The 21,147-nt window shown below is 37.2% G+C and overlaps 1 protein-coding gene across 2 annotated transcripts in view; it reads left to right on the forward strand.

The window, feature by feature from the left end:
• twin (CCR4-NOT transcription complex subunit 6-like twin) overlaps window positions 1-21,147 on the forward strand; it is a 215,418-nt gene that overhangs the window by 3,961 nt on the left and 190,310 nt on the right. For both annotated transcript variants that reach the window (XM_028187894.2, XM_028187893.2), the window contains exons 3-4: window positions 1,743-1,936; window positions 14,100-14,275. In XM_028187894.2, the coding sequence (XP_028043695.1) occupies window positions 1,743-1,936; window positions 14,100-14,275 (370 nt within the window). The remainder of the gene's footprint in view (window positions 1-1,742; window positions 1,937-14,099; window positions 14,276-21,147) is intronic.

The following is a 21,147-nucleotide window of genomic DNA, read 5'->3' on the forward strand; positions in this document are numbered from 1 at the left end:
TTTTATTATTAAAATTAACGTGGTTTCCACGTTATTTACGTTTAAAACAATACCAACTTTTGATAATTATTGCACAGTAAATCTCAATAAATTTATTAACAGAGTTTCAAAAATATGATATTTGATAGTAAATACGATGTTTGGCAATGTTTGTTTATAACTGTAGAACTCCACTTCCAACAGTCAGGAAATAATATACAGATTGCAGTAGTTTACTTAATTCTGTATTGCTTTACCGCTCACTACCGAATACACTGATTTCTGTCCCGTTTTTTCAGACTACCGCCTTTTTTATAATGTCGCGTCCCCACTACTGTAATTGCTCCCACCAACAGTGTTGCTGTTTAGCAATCCAAAAATTGCCTGAACATTAACAAATTTAATTTTTTTACAACAAACCTTACATAACATACATAGAACATTACTATTGCATTTATATTCATTGTACGTAATGTCGTTTTTACATAATGCAATTAAGGTAGATTATCTTATTTCAGCGTGTACTGTGTCAGTATGTCAATTTCTAAATTAGGGCACTTAAATAAATAATTAATCCAGAATTAAATAATTAAATCGGTCATTTTTGATCAGTTTTGAAGGCAATTTGTTTAAATGTAATTGTGTCATTTAACAATATCCAACACTTTGTTGTTTTGGCGCTTTTCTGTGGCCTGGCTGATCGTAAAAGATTGGCGTTGCCCACGTGCGTGAGCCTTGTCCAGGTTGTAGTCAAAGTGACGACTACAGGCACTAAATCATCTCATCTCATCAATACCAGAGTCTAATACCATTCCATATACTGTAGAGGGCTGTTGATACCGGAACCTTTACGGCGAAAACGAATTCTGTTTGAACACGGTTAATAGACAAGAAATGAAGAAAAGAAGAAAATAATCTAGTGTTGCAAATATATGACTGGACCATGGACAAGCCATTCAGTGCAGAACTCCCTATAAAAGAGCATACAAAGAATACTGAAGTATCTTCGTAATGAGAGCTTAAGTGTTTACGATAATCTCAACGGCTCTCTTCTTTATGTAACCAAATTGAGAAAGGCGCATAGAACCCCTCAGCTTGGTGACTGTTTGGAAATCGTTGAAAGTTTTGCTAAAAGTAATTTTAAAAAAATTTGCAAGAACATAATAAGCAGGTCCTTCTTTGCTCTGAACACGCAAATCTATCTTCAAAGTGATATTTTGAAATAAATCCAATTCGCCAAATTCGTCCCTGTCTAGTTTTCAACTTCAGTGACAACTGTCACCTGTGAACGGCATCGAGGCGAATACGCATCAAACGTAAAACTCGTAATATTTTCCACGTGTGCTATTATTACTGTTACGCCGGCAAGAGTAACGCCATTTATCGCCGAATACCAGAAACGAATATCAAAAGAACTAGTAACATCGAGAACGCTCGAGAAGTGCAACGCCATCTATTGTCAGATAGCGGAAATACACGTCGAAGCTACTCACTTGCCCAGAATGTTCTCGATAATTCTAGGGATGTCGTATCGTCTATAAAAGCGTTGCAGAGATGGCACGAAGTCTGTTAGTAATCGGATCTATTTTAAACGAAATAGCGAATGGGTCACCTGAATCGAAGCGGAATTGTTATGTGAGCGTTTTAAATGTTAATACATTTTTAAATTGTAATTTGATGGGACTTTTATTTATCCCGTACTCCAGCGCGTAACAATACAGTTGAAGTGCTAGTTAAATTCATATGATTTTTCGCGTTTTCAGGTAACAGGAGGTGTGCGCGCCCTAGCGCCGCCCCTCTTTCAGCTGACTCACTTGACAGCGCTGTATTTGAACGACAACTCACTGCAGCGCATCCCTACCGACATCAATCAACTCGTCAACTTGCACACACTGGACATATCCAACAATAAACTGAGATCACTGCCCGTCGAGCTAGGAGACCTAATACAGCTCAGGTTCGTTTTTTTTTAATCTACAACATTTCCAAAATTCGTTTTAATTATACCAAACTCACCCTTTTAACACAGGAAATAAAATACAAAATTAAATGACAAAACCGTAATATTACCGGAAAATGTTTAGATGTCTTTATTGTATCCGTTCAAATAGGCAATGTTACTTCGAGTCAAAGAATACGTACAAATTCGGACGAACATCAACGATTGACCAAAGACATTGTGGTAACCTCAAAGCTATCAAATAATTTGTATACACTGGCGTGGGCGGACAGACACCGCTTAGTCGAAGCAAGAGAGCGTAGAGCGTATAGACGTCAAGTGAGGCAAAGTGGAAAGCTAACAATGGTGAAACGAATAATGGACAATGTTTTTGATGCTTTAGTTAAACAAAAAGCAGTCTTTAAGAAACAAAACAAATGAAAACTAATCGTTCCTAGAAAAGTCTTACTAATATACTTATTGCGGAAAAGCCACGCTCGAAAAGAAATGCAACGATTCTTAACTACATACATTTAGAAGGAAACAGCAAAACGACAATGTTTGTTCAGTTCAGTAATGTAATGTACGAATATTGCACTTGAATCTCCAATCCGATTAATACGAGAAGAAGAGCTCTCTAAGTCAGACAACAGTGCGCATGTTGACCGATGATATTTGTATTAGCCAGTCCTTAAAGGACCTAATACCTAATTTAAAAGGCTAACCATAAACAGAATATCTTGAAGTCCATATGAGAGATAAAAATATTAAAATCAGGCTTCGCTTAGCGGGAAGGAGACGGACCGACAATATATAACCTGTATAACTTTAAAAGGCCATCTCACGCCAACCCCGAAGCTTATCCCTTTGATTGCCATATAGTTCACCGGTGCCCTACGTAGGGCACTGAAGTAATTACATATGCATGTGATTAACATACCAGAATGTTGTACTAGATTTTGGGAAAAAGTGTCCGAAGATGCTCAGATTGAATTTATTCCTAAGAGACCTAATGGACTAAAATGTACATTAAAAAGAAAAGAAAAGTTATGCAGTTATACTATGCAATCTAGGGTTCGTGTTAGCAACGTCGTCAGGTTTGAGCCCCGCGAGCTCACCTACTAGTTAAGATTACGCTGATATAGCCTCCCAAGGCTCACAGCTTAGGTAGGAAAAAAATAAGAAACGGGAGCTTAACAGTACACCGGCTACATGGCAGCTAAAAGCTTAAGTGAAGTTTTACAATATTTTTTTAGTAAATATACCATAATTCGGTAGTGTCTTGTAATTGTGATTTCTATGAGCGATGGTAATCATCTACCATCGGATTTGCCGTATGCTCGAGTACTTGATATAAAAAAAATGCCAGTGAGACCCAACCACTCGCTTCTAACACTCGCTAAGAGAACGAAAAACTCAATAAGTCGCGCGTACCCAATATTCCGTATGGTACTATAATGAAAATCTTCCCTGCACTACTAACTAGCTATATCAAGTTATATGTCAATCTAATAAAGCATTTGTGAACGTGTGTATGAATCACGAAAAAAATATATACAGTCGTGGTCAACTAATTAGGGACAATCTCTAGTTAAGCCAAATTATGAATATTTTTTTTATTTTCCAACGAGTCTTAGCAATATTCCATATCTTTTACATGTAAGTGTAATTAGTCATTTATGTGCGCGATTATACAAACAATAACAACTTCTTAAACATTACCTCTTCACAGTATAGCTGATACAATATCATAGTGCTATTGGTTCAAAGAATGCTGGCTGGCCATTTAATTAGGGACACTGAGGTATTGCGTTCTAATTTCAAAATTGGAATTTTAATACTTTTTTGTTTCTTTTCTTACTGTTTAGTGGTCGTTTTGGCGGCAATCCAGATTTTTTATTTTAAGTTTTGTGAATTATTTTGAAGAAAAATGGGCAAAAATAAAAGTTGCGATCCAACACTACGAAAAATTATCATGAAGTTTGTCGAGCGTGGTTGGTGGATAGCACAACATTTAAATTGTTCAAAAACTATGGTATGCAATGCAGTGCAACATTTCAAGCGCTATAACACAGCTTTAAATGTGTCCAGAACAAAAAGATCGAGAAAAACGACTCCGCAAGAAGATAGAATGATAACCAGGTTAGCTCAGAAAGATCCGTTTCTAGGCTCTATTTTAATTAAACACGAAGTGTTTGGGGCAAACGAAAGAGCCGGTGTATCTGCGAGGACCGTTCGACGACGTTTGGTAGAAGCAGGGTTGTTCGGAAGAGTGGCTCGCAAAGTACCGTTGTTGAAGAAAGAACATAGAAATGCTCGTTTGGCATTTGCACGTATATATGGACATTGGACCTACGCCCAATGGCAACATGTACTTTTCTCTGACGAGACCAAGGTTAATTTGATTTCTTCAGATGGAAGGCAATATGTACGGTGTCCTGTAAAAGCGGAAATGAATCAAAGATTCACAAAAAAACAGGTGAAACATGGCGGTGGAAACATTAAAATATGGGGTTCATTTTCTGGACGTGGAGTGGGACCTGTGAGGAAAGTTCAGGGTAACTTAGACCAACATCAATACAAGGCAATATTGGAAGAAACTATGCTTCCCTATGCTGAGGAGCATCTCCCTATTTTATGGACGTTTCAGCAGGATAACGACCCGAAACATACCGCCCATTCAGTCAAGTCGTTTCTTACCAGTCAGTTTGTATCGGTGCTAGATTGGCCAGCAAATAGCCCGGACCTCAACCCAATTGAGCATCTTTGGCACGAAATCAAGAAAAAAGTTGCCACTTATCGTAATACAAATTTGGATGAACTTCATGAAGCTTTTTGTGAGGCATGGGCAAACATTCCTGTCGAAACATGTCAGAAACTGATTATGTCTATGCCACATCGGTGTCAAGCGGTAATTACTAACAAAGGTTTTGCTACTGAGTCTGACTTTACACGTAATAAAATGGAGCTGTTAAAGATATTATAACACTGAAGATTATAAGTTTTGTGTAACTGTATTTTTCATTATACTTTACTGTCCTTAATTAAATGTCCACTATAGAATTGTACTTTAATATTTAATACATGTTTAATCTTTGATATTAAATACTTTTTCTATTTATTAAATCTTTTATTTACAGCCATTTATAGCATAATAATCGGACCACATTATGCAAATAATAGGTGCTGAGAAGTCAATAGGGTTTTATATTTAAATGTACATAACCGGTTATAGCCCTTCACTATCTTGAATGTCCCTAATTAGTTGACCACGACTGTATATGGAAAAATACATTCTCAAATATTAGGTTTTAATCACCGGTCATAATTAATAGTTTTTATAAATAAGACATCAATGAATTATTATTGTAGATGGCACAAAGATATAGAGGATCCATGTATATTGTGAAGTTTTTTTATATGTTATTCTATGTTTTTACCTACACTTCGTCTGAAACACGTCGAGTAAATAGGGTGGAAATAGTCTAGATTATAAATAAATAAATAAAACAAAAAAATATTGGAAATTACACTATAAGTTGTAAAATCACAACTTTTTTACTGGTGGTAGGACCTTGTGAGTCCGCACGGGTAGGTACCACCGCCCTGCCTATTTCTACCGTGAAGCAGTAATGCGTTTCGGTTTGAAGGGTGGGGCAGCCGTTGTAACCATACTGAGACCTTAGAACATATCTCAAAGTGGGTGGTGCATTTACGTTGTATATGTCTATGGGCTCCAGTAACCACTTAACACCAGGTGGGCTGTGAGATCGTTCACCTAACTAAGCAATAAAAAAAAAACTATTATGAAATTCTACAGTATTTTACCGCTATTTATTAGTATATACTAAAATTTATTTATTAGTTTATGTTGGTATTTATTACTAATAGTTTTGGATGATATTCCAATCGCATAATTTTCCCGCTCGAAGCTGTTATTTATACAGCAAGCTAAACTAGGTCACGAATGACGCGTATTGACAAAATTTCTGAATCCTATCAATATGTAACGCAGGTACACGCTGTGTGTAAATTCTCTATCCATAGTAAATTAAGCGTGAAGATTGTATATTAAATAATATATCTTTTTTTTTTTTGCTAACCTTACCAACTGAATTTTACCAAACGTGCCCCATCTGGGATTAAGTGGCTATCGGATTCTGCAGAGACCACAAACCGCTATTCGGTATCTGATTCGGTGTTCGCTAATTATATATAGCGATATATTGAAATTATATAAATAGTACGTTATTAGAAAAAAGGCATACTTACTATACCTAATTTTAGACAAGTTGATTGTTATAGTCAGTATAGAGACTGGTATAATAGAGCTTATAGATTCATCAGTCTTAGTATAGCGATTGATACTAGGCTAATACTAATGTAGACACATCACGTTAGATTTATTTTATTTTACAACTTTCTCGTCATTTGAAATGATGCTGATTTTAAAACTAATCGGATGCGGTTTGTAAGTTTTTTTAGTATATTTTTAAAGTAATTACGAAAAAATCTGTTTTCATTTAAACTTTTAATTAATTATTGACTAATTTTGCTTTTAATTACGTACAGTAATTATTATACTACTACTCATAAGTTTGACAACAAAAAAGTTTGCATGTGTGTGTGTCAAATACATGGTAAAGTGTGTAATTTTTTCTTTATTGATTTAATGTATATTTTATGCATTATTTAAAAAAAAATTATCATTGTGCACTCCTTCTCTATATTCTCTATCAGTGTGAGAAATTTCATACTCCTCCGTTAGCGCAATTTTCGTAAAAAGGGGTACAAAGTTTTTGCTTCACGTATTAATTTATAGATAATGACAACTAGGAAGAGGAAGAACTTCCGAGCAATAAGCTCGCTAGGTCGTCACGTTCCGCACGTATGTTTCAGAACTTTTATAGGCAAGCTTATTTCGAAAATGTTATTAGCGCGATTTTGGTTTTTGTCAATTGCCTTCTATTTTATGATAACTACTGTCAATTTTTACACTGTTGTGTCATAACAGTATTGTTTACATAAAAAATTTGCAATAGTATTGATGCCTTTCTTCCCGACAAGTTTTTTCCGTACTGTCGTTCTTTTTAGGACTAGTCGTAGAGTTCATTTTTACCTACAATAGGTATATTAAAAACACTAAGATGATAATGAAATAAATGATTTTCAATTGACCGGCGTGAAGTCTTAAGAGTTAAGGCAACTTTTAACTGCATTATATATACACATACATCGTTTACGACCTGCCGTACTCATAAGTGTTGATGGGTTACATCAGCAATGAAACTTATGCGTTGACGTTTGAATCTAAAATTGATTGCTTCTCTGATTGTAAACTACTGAATAAATACGCGAACGAGTTAGGCCAGCACGGTTAGCTTAAATAGTTATCGCACGTTAGAATAGACGCAATGTGATTTCGTCTCCAAGTTAAGGCTTTAAGATTTCATTGCACAATTACGAGTAAGCGTTGACTTGCACCAAGCACCTTACTGGTGGTAGGACCTCTTGTGAGTCGGCACGGGTAGGTACCACCGCCCTGCTTATTTCTGCCGTGAATGCCGTAATGCGTTTCGATTTGAAAGGTGGGGCAGCCGTTGTAACTATACTGAGACTTAGAACTTATATCTCGAGGTGGGTGGCGCATTTACGTTGTAGATGTCTGTGGGCTCCAGTGACCACTTAACACCAGGTGGGCTGTGATCCCATCTAAGCAATAAAAAAAGCAACTTATGTCGAGCGCTATGACATGTTTCTTCAATACTCAACACTGGGCGACGGCCTGGTTGATTTAGCATTAGGTGCCTCGTCTCTCTGCTAAAATATCAATAAAAAATCACATCAACATAATTGGGCTTCTGTAACAACCACCTGACTCCTTCGTCCGTCTAAAGCAATAAAAACGCGTACGATAAATGACTGGGACAGTAAAATAACAATCGGTCGTATAGAAACCGGAAATGTACCTGACCGTGCCGTACAGTTTTGTTGGTAGTAAATTTTATTGTCGCACCAAGTGCGTTCTCTTCACACGAGGACATACGAATGGAGATCGTGTTTAATCTTGAATTAATTCGAAGTACGTACGCGATGACCTCGTTTGATTGAAGCATGAAAACGTTTATTATTACTAGCTGATTGTTTTAGTGCTATGTTAATTAGGTTCTTTTAAAAAATATATTCAAAAAACTGAAATTCAACTAAAATATGAAAAATTTTAACTATTATTTATTTTTCATTTTTTTAGTTGAATTTCAATTTTTTTTTAATATTGAATTGTCATCGGTCCTCGGTTAATCTACAAAGTTTGAATGAAATCTGGCCGTTTAAAGTGGGTCAAAATCGCGTCTAAAGGAGTCAGTTACAAACATTCAAACATACATTTTTTTTATTGCCTAGGTGTGTGGACGTGCTCACAGCCCACCTGGTGTTAAGTGGTTACTGGAACCCATAGACATCTACAATGTAAATGCGCCATACACCTTGAGATATAAGTTCTAAGGTCTCAGTATAGTTACAACGGCTGCCCCACCCTTCAAACCGAAACGCATTACTGCTTCACGGCAGAAATAGGTGGGGCGGTGGTACCTACTCGTGCGGACTCACAAGAGGTCCTACAACCAGTAATAAGTGCAAGTGAATCTAATATAAAGCGTGTAAAAAGGAGGAAAATTTCGGTTTTAGTTCATTTTATGCACATACTAGGAACGCTACGTGCTAGGACAAGGTAACATTTCAAGGATAAACGCCGCAATGAAATATCAAATGAAAATACATTGCCGGCTACAATGGATATTTAGCTAAGATCATATAAATCGAAATTACTCAACCCCGTGCCACATTGCGGCCCGAGGACATTAAATGGCCCACATAAGCAATTTTTTAATTTTAAATGCAATATGACCTTACATTTCTTATGTAGTTTCAGGCCAACACAATATGTATTTACGTAAGTGAAAAATAAAAACCGCGCATCACTGATTTAGCAACAGAACTGTGACCTGGTGTTTCTTTCAACATCTAATTTGACGGCTAACATAAAAATAAATAAAAAACATATATTACAACAGAAACAATGTTAGAAACGACATTGATCGTATCAAGTACCTGCGTTATTAAATAAAATATTTAGATTTTGATTTAAGATAACTCTACATAATTTTGTTTCTTTATTTGGCTTTATCATTTACGATGCTCTTTGTTTTATTATCAAAGCGTCTTTATTAGCTTGGTACGTTTGTTTGTATGTAACTGTATCTTTGAACGCTATTTCGACGGTTTTAAAATCGTCCGAATAACTGGAAAATTTGCAAATTTATCAAGGACCAATGGCAATATATTTTATAACGATGTTTTAATATCAGTAACTGGGTAAAAAAATATGAAAATAATTGTTAGTTCGGTTTGCTCTTTAAACATGTTTTTTTTGTTGTTGATTTGAAAACTACATGTATTATTTGAATAACCAACAATTACTTACTATATTATCGCCCAAGCCTAAATTGGAAGTAATTAAAATATGCTCTGGGGAGGCCTATGTCCAGTAGACCTCTGTAGGACGATGATGATGAATATACCGGTTTGATGAGAAGACCATTCTTTTGTAGTCATTAACTGAGCACACTATTAAATACCCAGTGCATTTGACTTTCAAAATAACCGGCACGATAAATTTGATTACACAAGCCCAAAGCGATCTTTTCTAAACCTCCATCGAGTTGTCGATTATATTTGTAATTCAACGTACGGGCTATTTACCGTTTGCAATAAACATATGATTGATAATATCAAAGGTGGCAATCTGTGCATTTGGACAAAAAAATGTTATTGATATGGCAATACAGATTGATTTGAATATAATCGTCTCCTTCAAAGAATACGGTTCAAAACCTGCATTAAATAAAGTATTAACTTAACCTGTCTAAGATGTCGTTCAGAAGAGTTTTGTGACTGCCAATGGAATACAAAGTCAATAATTCGTTTTTCTGATTTACCAATAATTGTCCAGAAGTCACATTGCCGGCTTTGATAATAGTCGACTCATATCGATGTTAAGTATTGTTAGTGACGTAAATGCCACAAATCGTTTTCCTTCGAAGATTATTTTATCAAAGCATTAAACGACAAAAAAGGTCAATGGCATTTGATTAATATCCCAATTTACGATGTTGATTCTGGTACTTATCGATGTTTAGTTTAGACTTTAGACAATGTTTACCGTTAGGGTGGGGCGTGCTTTGAGCGCGTACGGGTTCTGCATGTATTGTATGTTTGCCTCAAAGCCGCTATTCGGTTCTAAATGAGGTTTGAAAATAGTGACGAGAGGCAAACGGCAATTTGGCAATGTCCTTGGCATTGGCATTGAAGTTCAACAACGAGTGACCACTGAACATCGGGTATGCTCGTAGGCATTATGAAATTTAAAAAAGAAAATTAGTCGTCGTCGACATACCGCATGAATGGTGGTAATGTGTATTTTATAGTGATTTATAGGAATGGCTGCCTCTCGAAATCAGATGTGCCGTATGCTTGCCTTTCTACATATAGAAGAAAAAATATCAATCAACCAACCGAAGATCTCGTTTCGTATCCAATAACACTAGATCTGTTTACAAATTTATTCACTTAGTTATCATAACAAGCCCGGGTTCAACGACCTTGGTCGACCGAACGCGATACAAATTAATATTGCTAGTTTATAAAGCTGCATTCTTATCATTATCTCGAAGATATAATTTTTTTTTGTTTATACACAACGCTGTTTTGATACTGACGTCATTGTTTGACAATGATAATCTATATATATATAAAAGAAAGTCGTGTTAGTTACACTATTTATAACTCAAGAACGGCTGAACTGATTTGGCTGAAAATTGGTGAGGAGGTAGCTTAGAACCTGGAGAAGGACATAGGATACTTTTTATTACATTCCCGTGGGACGTGACATAAAACGTGGTATAACAAAACGCAACTGATATGGAATAACAAAACGAAACTGACAGCAGTAATGTAGTCTATGGTTAATTATAGTAGAATTTTTAAGTTGACCGGTTGATGTGTTTGAAATAAACCGTGTGGCGGAACACAGTTCGCCGGGTCCACTAGTTTAGTTTAAATGTAGCTGTTTTAAATTAAATACATCTATACTAATATTATAAAGCTAAAGAGTTTGTTTGTTTGTTTGAACGCGCTAATCTCAGGAACTACTGATTCGATTTGAAAAATTCCTTCAGTGTCAAATAGCTCATTTATTGAGGAAGGCTATAAGCTATATATAACATCAGGCTAAGGTCAATACAAGCTGGATTTTTCTGGATTTCTCCAGGATCTATCATCAGATCTTGATGATTTCAGAACCATGCTAGAAGTCTACCCTTTCGAACAAAAAAAATCGATTCAAACATTCTCGAAAAAATTCGAATTGATAACTTCCTCTTTTGAAGTCGTTTAAAAAGTCTGATTTTGGTACCTTACATAGCTCCTTAGCATTCTATTATTCAAAAATATTTTCACTTTCTACGTAAATGAAGAGGCAGGTAAAATTTAGGCTGGCATACCAAAGTAACTAACTATTCCACGCGGACGAAGTCGCGGGCAAAAGCTAGTATACAATGTAATACAATATACAATATGTGTGTTTTTGAAACGTAAACAGTGCACTCGCGCCTGACCCTGATAGTACGACTTTTCATGATAGCACTGAGCCTTGAAGGTGATATTTTATTTTTGAGGAATTCGAAGAAAAAAAAACACTTAAAGTCAACGACCTCGAACTATGGTTTTCATCTGTGTGTATGTATAACGGAAATATGAGAGAACATTTTTTTATTGGTTAGATGGGTGGACGAGCTCACAGCCAACCTGGTGTTAAGTGGTTACTGGAGCCCATAGACATCTATAACGTAAATGCGCCACCCACCTTGAGATATAAGTTCTAAGGTCTCAAGTATAGTTACAAGTTAAAGTCCATTGAATGTTATTTTATGTGCTTATAATCGATTAAAATCGATTTATGAACTCATTAATTAATATAATATGTAACATATAATATAAATAAAACATTTTCAGTATTTGAGAATACTTATGTTTTATTTATATACTTAAAATATTTACTTAATACGTAAAAGGTTTTGATGCTGGCAATATTTTTCCGGCAAAAATCAAAAACCTTGTTTTTTCAATAGAGTTACTTTTTTTAAACTACTTATTGTAAAGTGGAGTCGCGCTCATTTAGAAGAAAGTAAATGCATATTTATTTATGACAAAATTAATGCACTAAGTATTTTTTCTCTAATCTATTGTCCACTTTGGGCCTGAAATGGGCATTCCCCTTTGGGCCCTTTAGATATTTTGTGTCATTTAATAGAATACAATACTAATAATTTAACGAAATAAATAAATGAAAATAATGAGAGTATACAGGAGGAGTAAATAAGGAAAATAATTGTAAAACTAAAGCGACATTCATTCGACCTTTGCATACGATTTAAGAAATTGAAGATGTAGGCGTAATCCAAGGATACAATAAAAAGACTTCATACAAATAAATATAAAAATAACGAATATATAATACGCATATAAAATACAAAAACACAATAATAAATATAATCCTATACTTACTACCTACGTAATAGAACCTCAAGTTAATTGTTATGATGAAACTAACTTATATGGTTAATTATCGATTATAGTCCTACAAACTTAGAGTTAAAATATTTATAAGGAAATAATAGTTTAGGCAGTTTTTTTTTATTGCATAGCTTAGTGGACGAGCTAACAGCCCACCTGGTGTTAAGCGGTTACCGGAGCCCATAGACATCTTCAACGTGAATGCATTACTGCTTCACGGCTGAAATAGGCAGGGTGGTGGTACCTACCTGTGCGGACTCTTAAGAGGTCCTGCCACCAGTAAATGGAAATTGGAGCTTCATGGAATTTGTCCGATTCGGAGCATAGGATACAGTAGCCCCACCGTGAAGATTTACACTTTAACTTTTAACTATTCAAACTCACTACTAATCGTCGTGTCCTAAAGGATAAGACGCGCGGTGTATTCGTATCGAGTGATGTGGATATGCCAATTTTCAAATCCTGCCGGCAGGTACACATTTTTTTTAGAAGTGTAGTAAAAAAAAAAGAATTTACGTAATTACTGCTAGTTTACCTGATTAGGTACCACAACTCTGTCTGGTTCTGCGCCAAGCAGCTACGCATGGTAGAGAGTCAAGATCAGTGGGGACATCCACGTTGTCATGCCGCGGCTGCAAGTTCATTCCCCCGATCAATACACTGTAGAAAAAAAAACAGATCATTCAAGCAATCAAATAATGTAAACAAAATGATAGCAGGCTACAACGCTCCAGCTGACGTAGTCTACGACAGATGTTTTACTTCATATTTAATTAGTAACCGTAAAATTAGATCGTTAAAATTCAAATAATGTTCGATGTTCAATGTTTGATTTTCCAACGGTATTCCACGACCGTTATTTTTTAAATATTGTTAAGGGTTCGTTTGTAGTTTGGTCTTAGTTTTTATTTTTATTGTGCTAATAGTGAACGAATTAACATCTGTAATCCTGAATAGCTACGGAACACCCATTGACGTAATAACGTGATATTATTAAACAATAATATCCCTCAATTCAAACCGGAAATTAACGAATGGTTCGCGGTAGAAATACGCATTATTTTGATACCAATGATTTCCGAACATACACACTCATAATACAAAGCGTACCGCTCGTAATCACGCAAAATAAAATTTCAATAAATATTATGCTAAGCTCGAATGGAGTATCCCATAGACACAGCACACTGAGTTTCTCGCCGGATCTTCTCAGTGGGTCGCGTTTCCGATCCGGTAGTAGATTCTGCGAAGCACCTACTCCTGCTAAGGTCAGTGTTAGCATCACTCCGACTTGAGCCCCGTGAGCTCACCTACTAGTTAAGTTTACGCTAAAATAGCCTCTCAAGGCTTAGGTAGGGAAAAAAATATTGAGTTTTTTTTTTTATTACCCGTGTAGGCAGACGATCATACTGCCCCACCTGATGGTGAGTTGTTACCGTCGCCCATGGACTTCAGCAATGCCAGAAGCAGAGCCAAGTCGCTGTCTACCAATTCAATCGAAATGTATTGGATGAAAGTGGGACGATCTAACCGCATACATTTGTTATAGAGAACTACACCTGCATAATAACTACCTAAGAGCACTGCCTTATGAACTTGGTAGGCTCTTCCACCTCCAGTTGCTCGGGCTACAGGGGAACCCCCTGAACAAGGAGATGCTGTCGATATACAACGACTCCAACGGAACCGCCAAGCTGATCACGTACATGCTCGACAACCTGCAAGGTAAGTTCGATTCGGTCAACTAAATCGTTTGCCAGATTATTATAGACGAAGCAACGCAATGATTCATAAGTTTTATTTATTTATTGCTTAGATGGGTGGACGAGCTCACAGCCCACCTGGTGTTTAAGTGGTTACTGGAACCTATAGACATCTACAACGTAAATGCGCCACACACTTTGAGATTTAAGTTCTAAGGTCTCAAGTATAGTTACAACGGCTGCCCCACCCTTCAAACCGAAACGCATTACTGCTTCACGGCAGAAATAGGCTGGGTGGTGGTACCTACCCGCGCGGACTTAGAAGAGGTCCTACCACCAGTAAAATATGAGCTATTAAGAATAGGCGAATAGAGGATTGTTGTTAATATTCAAACGAGGTTTGAGGAGAAAATAGGTAGGCAGCGGTTCGAGCCCTATCATTGTTAATGTCTATGGGAGACCATAATCACTCATTAGGTCAGCGGCTCTCAACCTTTTCCTACTCAACGACACAATAATTATATTCTTTACAAATTCGTGACATCCAGTAAGTATTGATACGTTTTATAATATACATAATTTATTTATTAAACGACCATTAAATAGTTATATATTTGCTCCATGCGTCTGCATACGTCATATGAGGCGATGCATTTCCTCCAGTCAATTTAAATAAAATTGTCTTATTTGTAAATGTCGCGAGACGATGATTGATAACCTAAAGAGATGTATGCTTCGTCTGTCTTAAATAATCTTAAACTTGTTTTTTTTCGCACGTATTTTTGAGCTTGTATTTGCTTCGCATAGAACTGGGGAACTTAGTTTAGAAACATATGACCGAGTCAGATTTGTTCGGTTACTTATTAACTATTCATAATAATATCTGGACCGACTGTAATCAGGTAAGATTATAGATTATGACTAATTCAGGATTTGTGAACTAATTTGCATTCCGATTCTGAACAAAAAAGAATGAAATAGAACATTTATGTATGCTTCCACGATGAATCTTAAAACATATTTTTATAGTGTAGGTAAAAACAAAAATTAAATATAAGACAAGCAAAACCTGCTTAATGTTTATTTTTATTTTGCTTGAGAGAAATATCTATACATCTGACATGTAGTGCCATCTAGTTGTGGACGGCGTAAATGCGTATTAGTTTGAAAGTCCACTAATAGATGTCGCTAGTTGGATCATCCGAAATAAATTGCCGAAGTTAATTATCTACATTTAGACTCAGCATATCACCATGAATCGACTACTTTTTGGAAATTATACGGGCAGTGAAAATATTAATACCGACACTATCGCGTACGTGTCGTGTATTTGCAGCAGATACTTAAAACTTTATTGGAGTTTGCCTATTACTTTTTATGATTAACAATTAATACTCGGTCACGTTCCGCTGATACTATCTTTTTTTTTTGTTTTTGTTTTTCTTACCTATGCTGAAAGCTTTGAGAGGCTATATCAGTGTTGCCGTAGCGTTTAGGTGAGCTTTCGGGCGTCAAACCTGAGGTGCTGCTAACACTGGCCCTAGCAAGAGCAGTGCTTCGCAGAATCTACCGCCAGATCGTAAACGCGACCCACTGAAAAGATCCGGCGAGAAACTCAGTGGGCTGTGTCTATGGATCAATTTACTCGCTGAGCGTTTATTCGCCAGCGACGGGTTCGACGAGAACGATGTCCGCTTAAGACATCAGTTTTTGTTCGGATAACAGTGCGTTGGTCGTATTGTGAAGTTTCATCAAACTCCATCCAGTTATTTCGTGTGAAAAACTAATATGCGTCATTAGAAGCTTCCCGAACAATATAATAAAAATAGAACAATAATAACAGTAGGGTTATAGTGCCTTCAATGAATCATACTTTTAACGCCTCACTATTAGCACGTGTAAATAGTAAAGAAATCAATTGCATCATAAACACATAATTGATAGATTTTTAAGAAAATTAATAAATCCTACTTAGGACGGATTTGCGTGTTATTGGCCAATACTTTTTTATACCTACTTTTGCTAGTGACTTAGAAGGGTTACTCTAGCTTCACCGGACGTGGAAGCCAATGCGGATTAGTATCATCGTCCCGCTTTATCTGCTGCGACGCAATAATGCTTACCGCTTGTCGGATGAGGCAGCCATCATACCATAAAATTAAAACTTCATGGTCGTCTAATTAACAAAATAAAAATACCTTATCTGCTTCAAATTTGAATATTGCACAGATATGAATAGAAAGACCAGAGGTTAACGAAACTAGCCGTTGAATTAAAACCCATCGCCGACTATTTTGGAACCACGTACGTACAACGTAAATTACACAAATTGAGCTATTTAATTTGAATAACAACCTCACTTAAAAGACCATCTGTTTTATAAACGAGCCACATTGTTTTTCGTGAGACGGACGTCGGTGTTCGAACAATTCCTGTAAATAAGTTGATGTTTTTTTTTTGTTTTCCTACCTATGCTAGTAACCTCGAGGGGTGATTCTCGCTTCAGCAGACGTGGGCGAGCTCACGGGGCTCAGCTTTGCGAATTTGCTAACACTAGCCCTAGCAAGAGCAGTGCTTTGCTGAGTCTCCGGTCACCGTCCTCGTCGATCCCGTCGCTTGCGACGAAGGGCTCGACGAGGGAACTAACCCATTTTAAGGGCGTCACACAATGCGAAGAGGTCCCATAGATACATCCCACTGAGTTTCTCGCCGGATCTTCTCAGTGGGTCGCGTCTCCGAACCGGTAGTAGATACTGCGAAGCACTGCTCTAGCTAGGGCCAGAGTTAGCAACATTCCCGGTTTGAGCCTCGTGAGCTCACCTACACGTTAGGGTGAAGCTGAAGTAGCCTCTCAAGGATATCAGCACAGGTAGGAAAACAAAAAAAAGAAAGGCATGACTGTGCCGATATGTGCACTGCACTCCGAAGGCCCGGTGCTGCCACGCGTTTCCCATTGAACGATAATGCGTTTATAATGTACTCGCGTCGTGACGTCATCACTGAAATAAACATATACACCGTTGTGGTTTCTTTCTATTTTATCGAACTAATAAATATTCTTAATTATTTTGTTGCTCTCGTTCTTTGACACGTACAATTAGGAGGATGATGGGTTTGCGTATTCAAATAAAGTTGCTTATGCGAAGTTGTCCTCTATGTTAATAGGCAGCCAATAGTAGAGAAATCTAAAAAGTAGTTATAAAGAATCACAATTTGTGTTCTTGGTTATGTAATAAATAGATAAAGACAAAATACTTAAGTTACTATACTGAAACCTTAGAACTTATATCTCCAGGTGGGCGGCGCATATACGTTCTAGATGTCTATGGGCCCCGGTAACCACTTAACATCAGGTGGGCTGTGAGCTCGTCCACCCATCTAAGCAATAAAAAAAAGTTACGTTTTTCGTCTGTTACTCGATCGATTTTGTTAATTATCATATTTTATTTTTATCCTTATTCATTTCACGGATGAATTTGTAAAAATGGATGTTCTTCAATATATTTTCTTCAAAAACGTTCAGTTGTTCCTAGCGAAAATATCACGATATACATCGATGAGTTATTTCGCTGGACAAGCATGATTTATTTTCCCCCTCCTAATCGCTAGTAACCTGAGGGACTAATACAGCTACGCTCGGACTGCTAGGTGAGCTCACGGGCTCAATCTGAGAGAATTGCTAACACTAGCCCTAGCATGAGCAGTGCTTCGCGAATCTACCACCGGATCGGAATCGCGCCCCACTGAAAAGATCCGGTGAGAAACTCAGTGGATTGGATAAACATTGTTAAATGTCGCGAAACTCCTAAATTTGTTTTTAATTATTATTTTCGCACTGACAGGTAATCTTTCTTCACGTTTTCCTTGATATGCTAATAGTGCACAGCTAAGTTTCACTCAGAACCACCGGTCACCGTCCTATAGTGAATTAACCCATAGACACAGCCCTCTGAGTTTCTCGCCGGATCTTCTCAGTGGGGCGCGATTCCGATCCGGTGGTAGATTCTGCGAAACACTGCTCTTGCTAGGGCCAATTTTAGCAACACTCTCGGTTTGAGACCCGTAAGCTCACCTACACGTCAAGGAGAAACTGAAATAGCCTCTCAAGGCTATTAGCATAAGTAATAAAAAAAAAGATTCAAAATTATTTGTACGTAAGCGCATACGTCACGCTTTTCTGATTTCGACCGCCAAGAACCGCCACGTTCAAGGCTCGTGCAACAAACGAAAGTCTACGGTTTTTATTATTTTTTGCTAAACCCAACTGCATCGTGATCTCACCAGTGCCGGGCGCCATTACAAATAAAGCGATATCATCGTCTGGCTACCACGCAACGGCATTGGAAAGTGTGAGAAGATTCGGTATTAATTGTCTCGAGTCGTTTGCTGTTGAGGTCGGAGGGGAAAAGCGATTGAAAGTTTCCGAAGTAGGCGTTGTAGTTTTTTTTTTTTTTTGTTATATAGACGGACGAGCTCACAGTCCACCTGATGTTAGGTGGTTACTGGAGCCCATATACATCTACAACGTAAACGTGCCACCCACCTTGAGATAGATATAAGTTCTGAGGTCTCAGTATAGTTACAACGGCTACCCCACCCTTCGAACCGAAACGCATTACTGCTTCACGGCGGAAATAGGCGGAGTGGTGGTACCTACCCGTGCGGACTCCCAAGAGGTCCTACCACCAGTGAAAAGTGTTATTTATAACAGACGTTGTCGTATCATTGCCGTATCCTAGAAACCGTTAGGGCAGCGTTTGGAAACACGAAGCTGAGGGACAAGAACTATCCTTCAGCGATAGCCGATTTAGCACTTTGATACACGTCAAATGTCAATGTGGACTTAAATCTGTAATCAGTAAAAGCTCTTTATTCGCGTTTTAAGGTATTAGCGAATTAAAAAAATGCCATCCAATTTCTATATTTGCGGCTAAAGATTTCTTTATTCTCGAATGAAATCGATACATATACATTGATAATAGGGATTTCAATATGTTGGTATTCAACCGAATATCCTTTGTAAAAGCGTCGTCAAATCGACTAATAAAAGAGTAAAATATACCTTATTACAACTATGTCTAAAGTACGTTTTTATTTTGTCGCCTAGGAACGTATCTCCTATAATGCCATATTATGTGAATTACCATTCCACATTCACGGTTTCTGTATTCGCGGTATATTTACGGAACATATAGCCCGCGAAAAAAAAGCTTTTACTATGTTTGTCATGCTTCGCAATCTTTTTAATTTAGCAACAGCTACATTTTGGTTAATACAACAATCATGTCCTTTTTAGGCATGATTTCAATTGCCATTGGTATGAGGTTTATCTATTTGTTCAATTAATTTGGGGCAGATATAGGTGAAGTATGTTAGCCCGTCCCAGCACGCTACATATGTTACGTAATAGTTTTATTGTGGTAGGACGTTTTGTGGGCCCGCACAAATAGGTACCACTGCCCTGCCTATTTCTGCCGTGAAGCAGTAATGCGTTTCGGTTTGAAGGGTGGGGCAGCCGTTGTAACTATACTGAGACCTTAGAACTTATATCTCAAGATGGGTGGCGCATTTACGTTGTAGATGTCTATGGGCTCCAGTAACCACTCAACACCAGGTGGGCTGTGAGCTCGTCCAACCATCGAAGCAATAAAAATATATCATAATATATAGTTGTGAAGTTCCTCATAATAATTCTCAAGTGTTGCATATGACGCAACAGTCGTGTATAAGCCAAACTAAGTACTTTCCCACTCCTTTCTTTCCTCTTTGCATTGAATAAAAATGGTATTTCAAAACGAACTCACTGTTATAGACCTTTGCTTTTTTGATTGAGCAATATAAAAAAAAGTGAATCGATACTCAACGCGGTCGCATCGTGTCCGTAATAACAATGCGATACGTTTACGTAATAACATAAGCATTGGAAACTCTGCAGGCGAGTGAAATTTTAGTTTGGCACCGACCCGAATTAGAATTGAGATTTAATCGCTTTGAATATCAAAATGTTTTCGTATCCTGTCCCATCTCTACTTTCGTTTCGTTTATTATATCAATTAGATTTATTATTATGTTAGTATCGAATTCTGCTTGTTTGTCAGAAAATTGTTTTAAACTCTAATATACTACAATATTACAAATTATATTGATATTCGAACGGACTGGCAATGTTTATGATCAGTACTGACTGCATTTTGCAAGCGAAAGCTCATATTTTTTAATATTCTTTTAACGTAAACAGACCCAATTAATAGTGAACGCTTACAGGAGCTCATATTCCAATTGATTTGTAATAACTGCTGTGCCTTTCTGACTATAATATTTATTTATTTTTACCTACCTAATCTAGTAACCTCGAGGGGTTATTCTAGATTCACCGAGCTAGTAAATCAGCTCACGGGGCTCAAACCGAGAGTGTTGCTAACACTGGCCCTAGCAAGAGCAGTGCTTCGCAGAATCTACCAACGCGACCCACTGAGAAGATCCGGCGAGAAACTCAGTGGGCCTGGAATGATTCTGAACAGAAATAGGCAGAACGGTTGAATCTATGTAGGACACAACACATCTTAATATCGGTTGCTCAGGTAGAAATTGCATTACGACTACTATATTTCGAAAAAACTAAAAACACTTTTGCTATAAATGCTGAGTTGCGAACTCATAAATAAATTTTACTAGCTTAAGATTATTTTGCGTAAGTCACTAAAATCGGTGTGCCTCCTGATAGAATTGCGGATTGAAAATACACAATACATTTGATAATACCACCGGTTTCCTTTGTATGTCGTTCTATTGACACGAACCGGCCAATAAATCGATAAGATCGTAACGATTCTATCGATACGCGTACCGAATCACAATGGTGTTCGGTTGCCGTGCACACGTCGACCGAGGTTC

The sequence above is a fragment of the Bombyx mandarina genome, chromosome 06 (assembly GCF_030267445.1).
Source record: "Bombyx mandarina strain Sakado chromosome 06, ASM3026744v2".
Classification (NCBI taxonomy): Eukaryota; Metazoa; Arthropoda; class Insecta; order Lepidoptera; family Bombycidae; genus Bombyx; species Bombyx mandarina.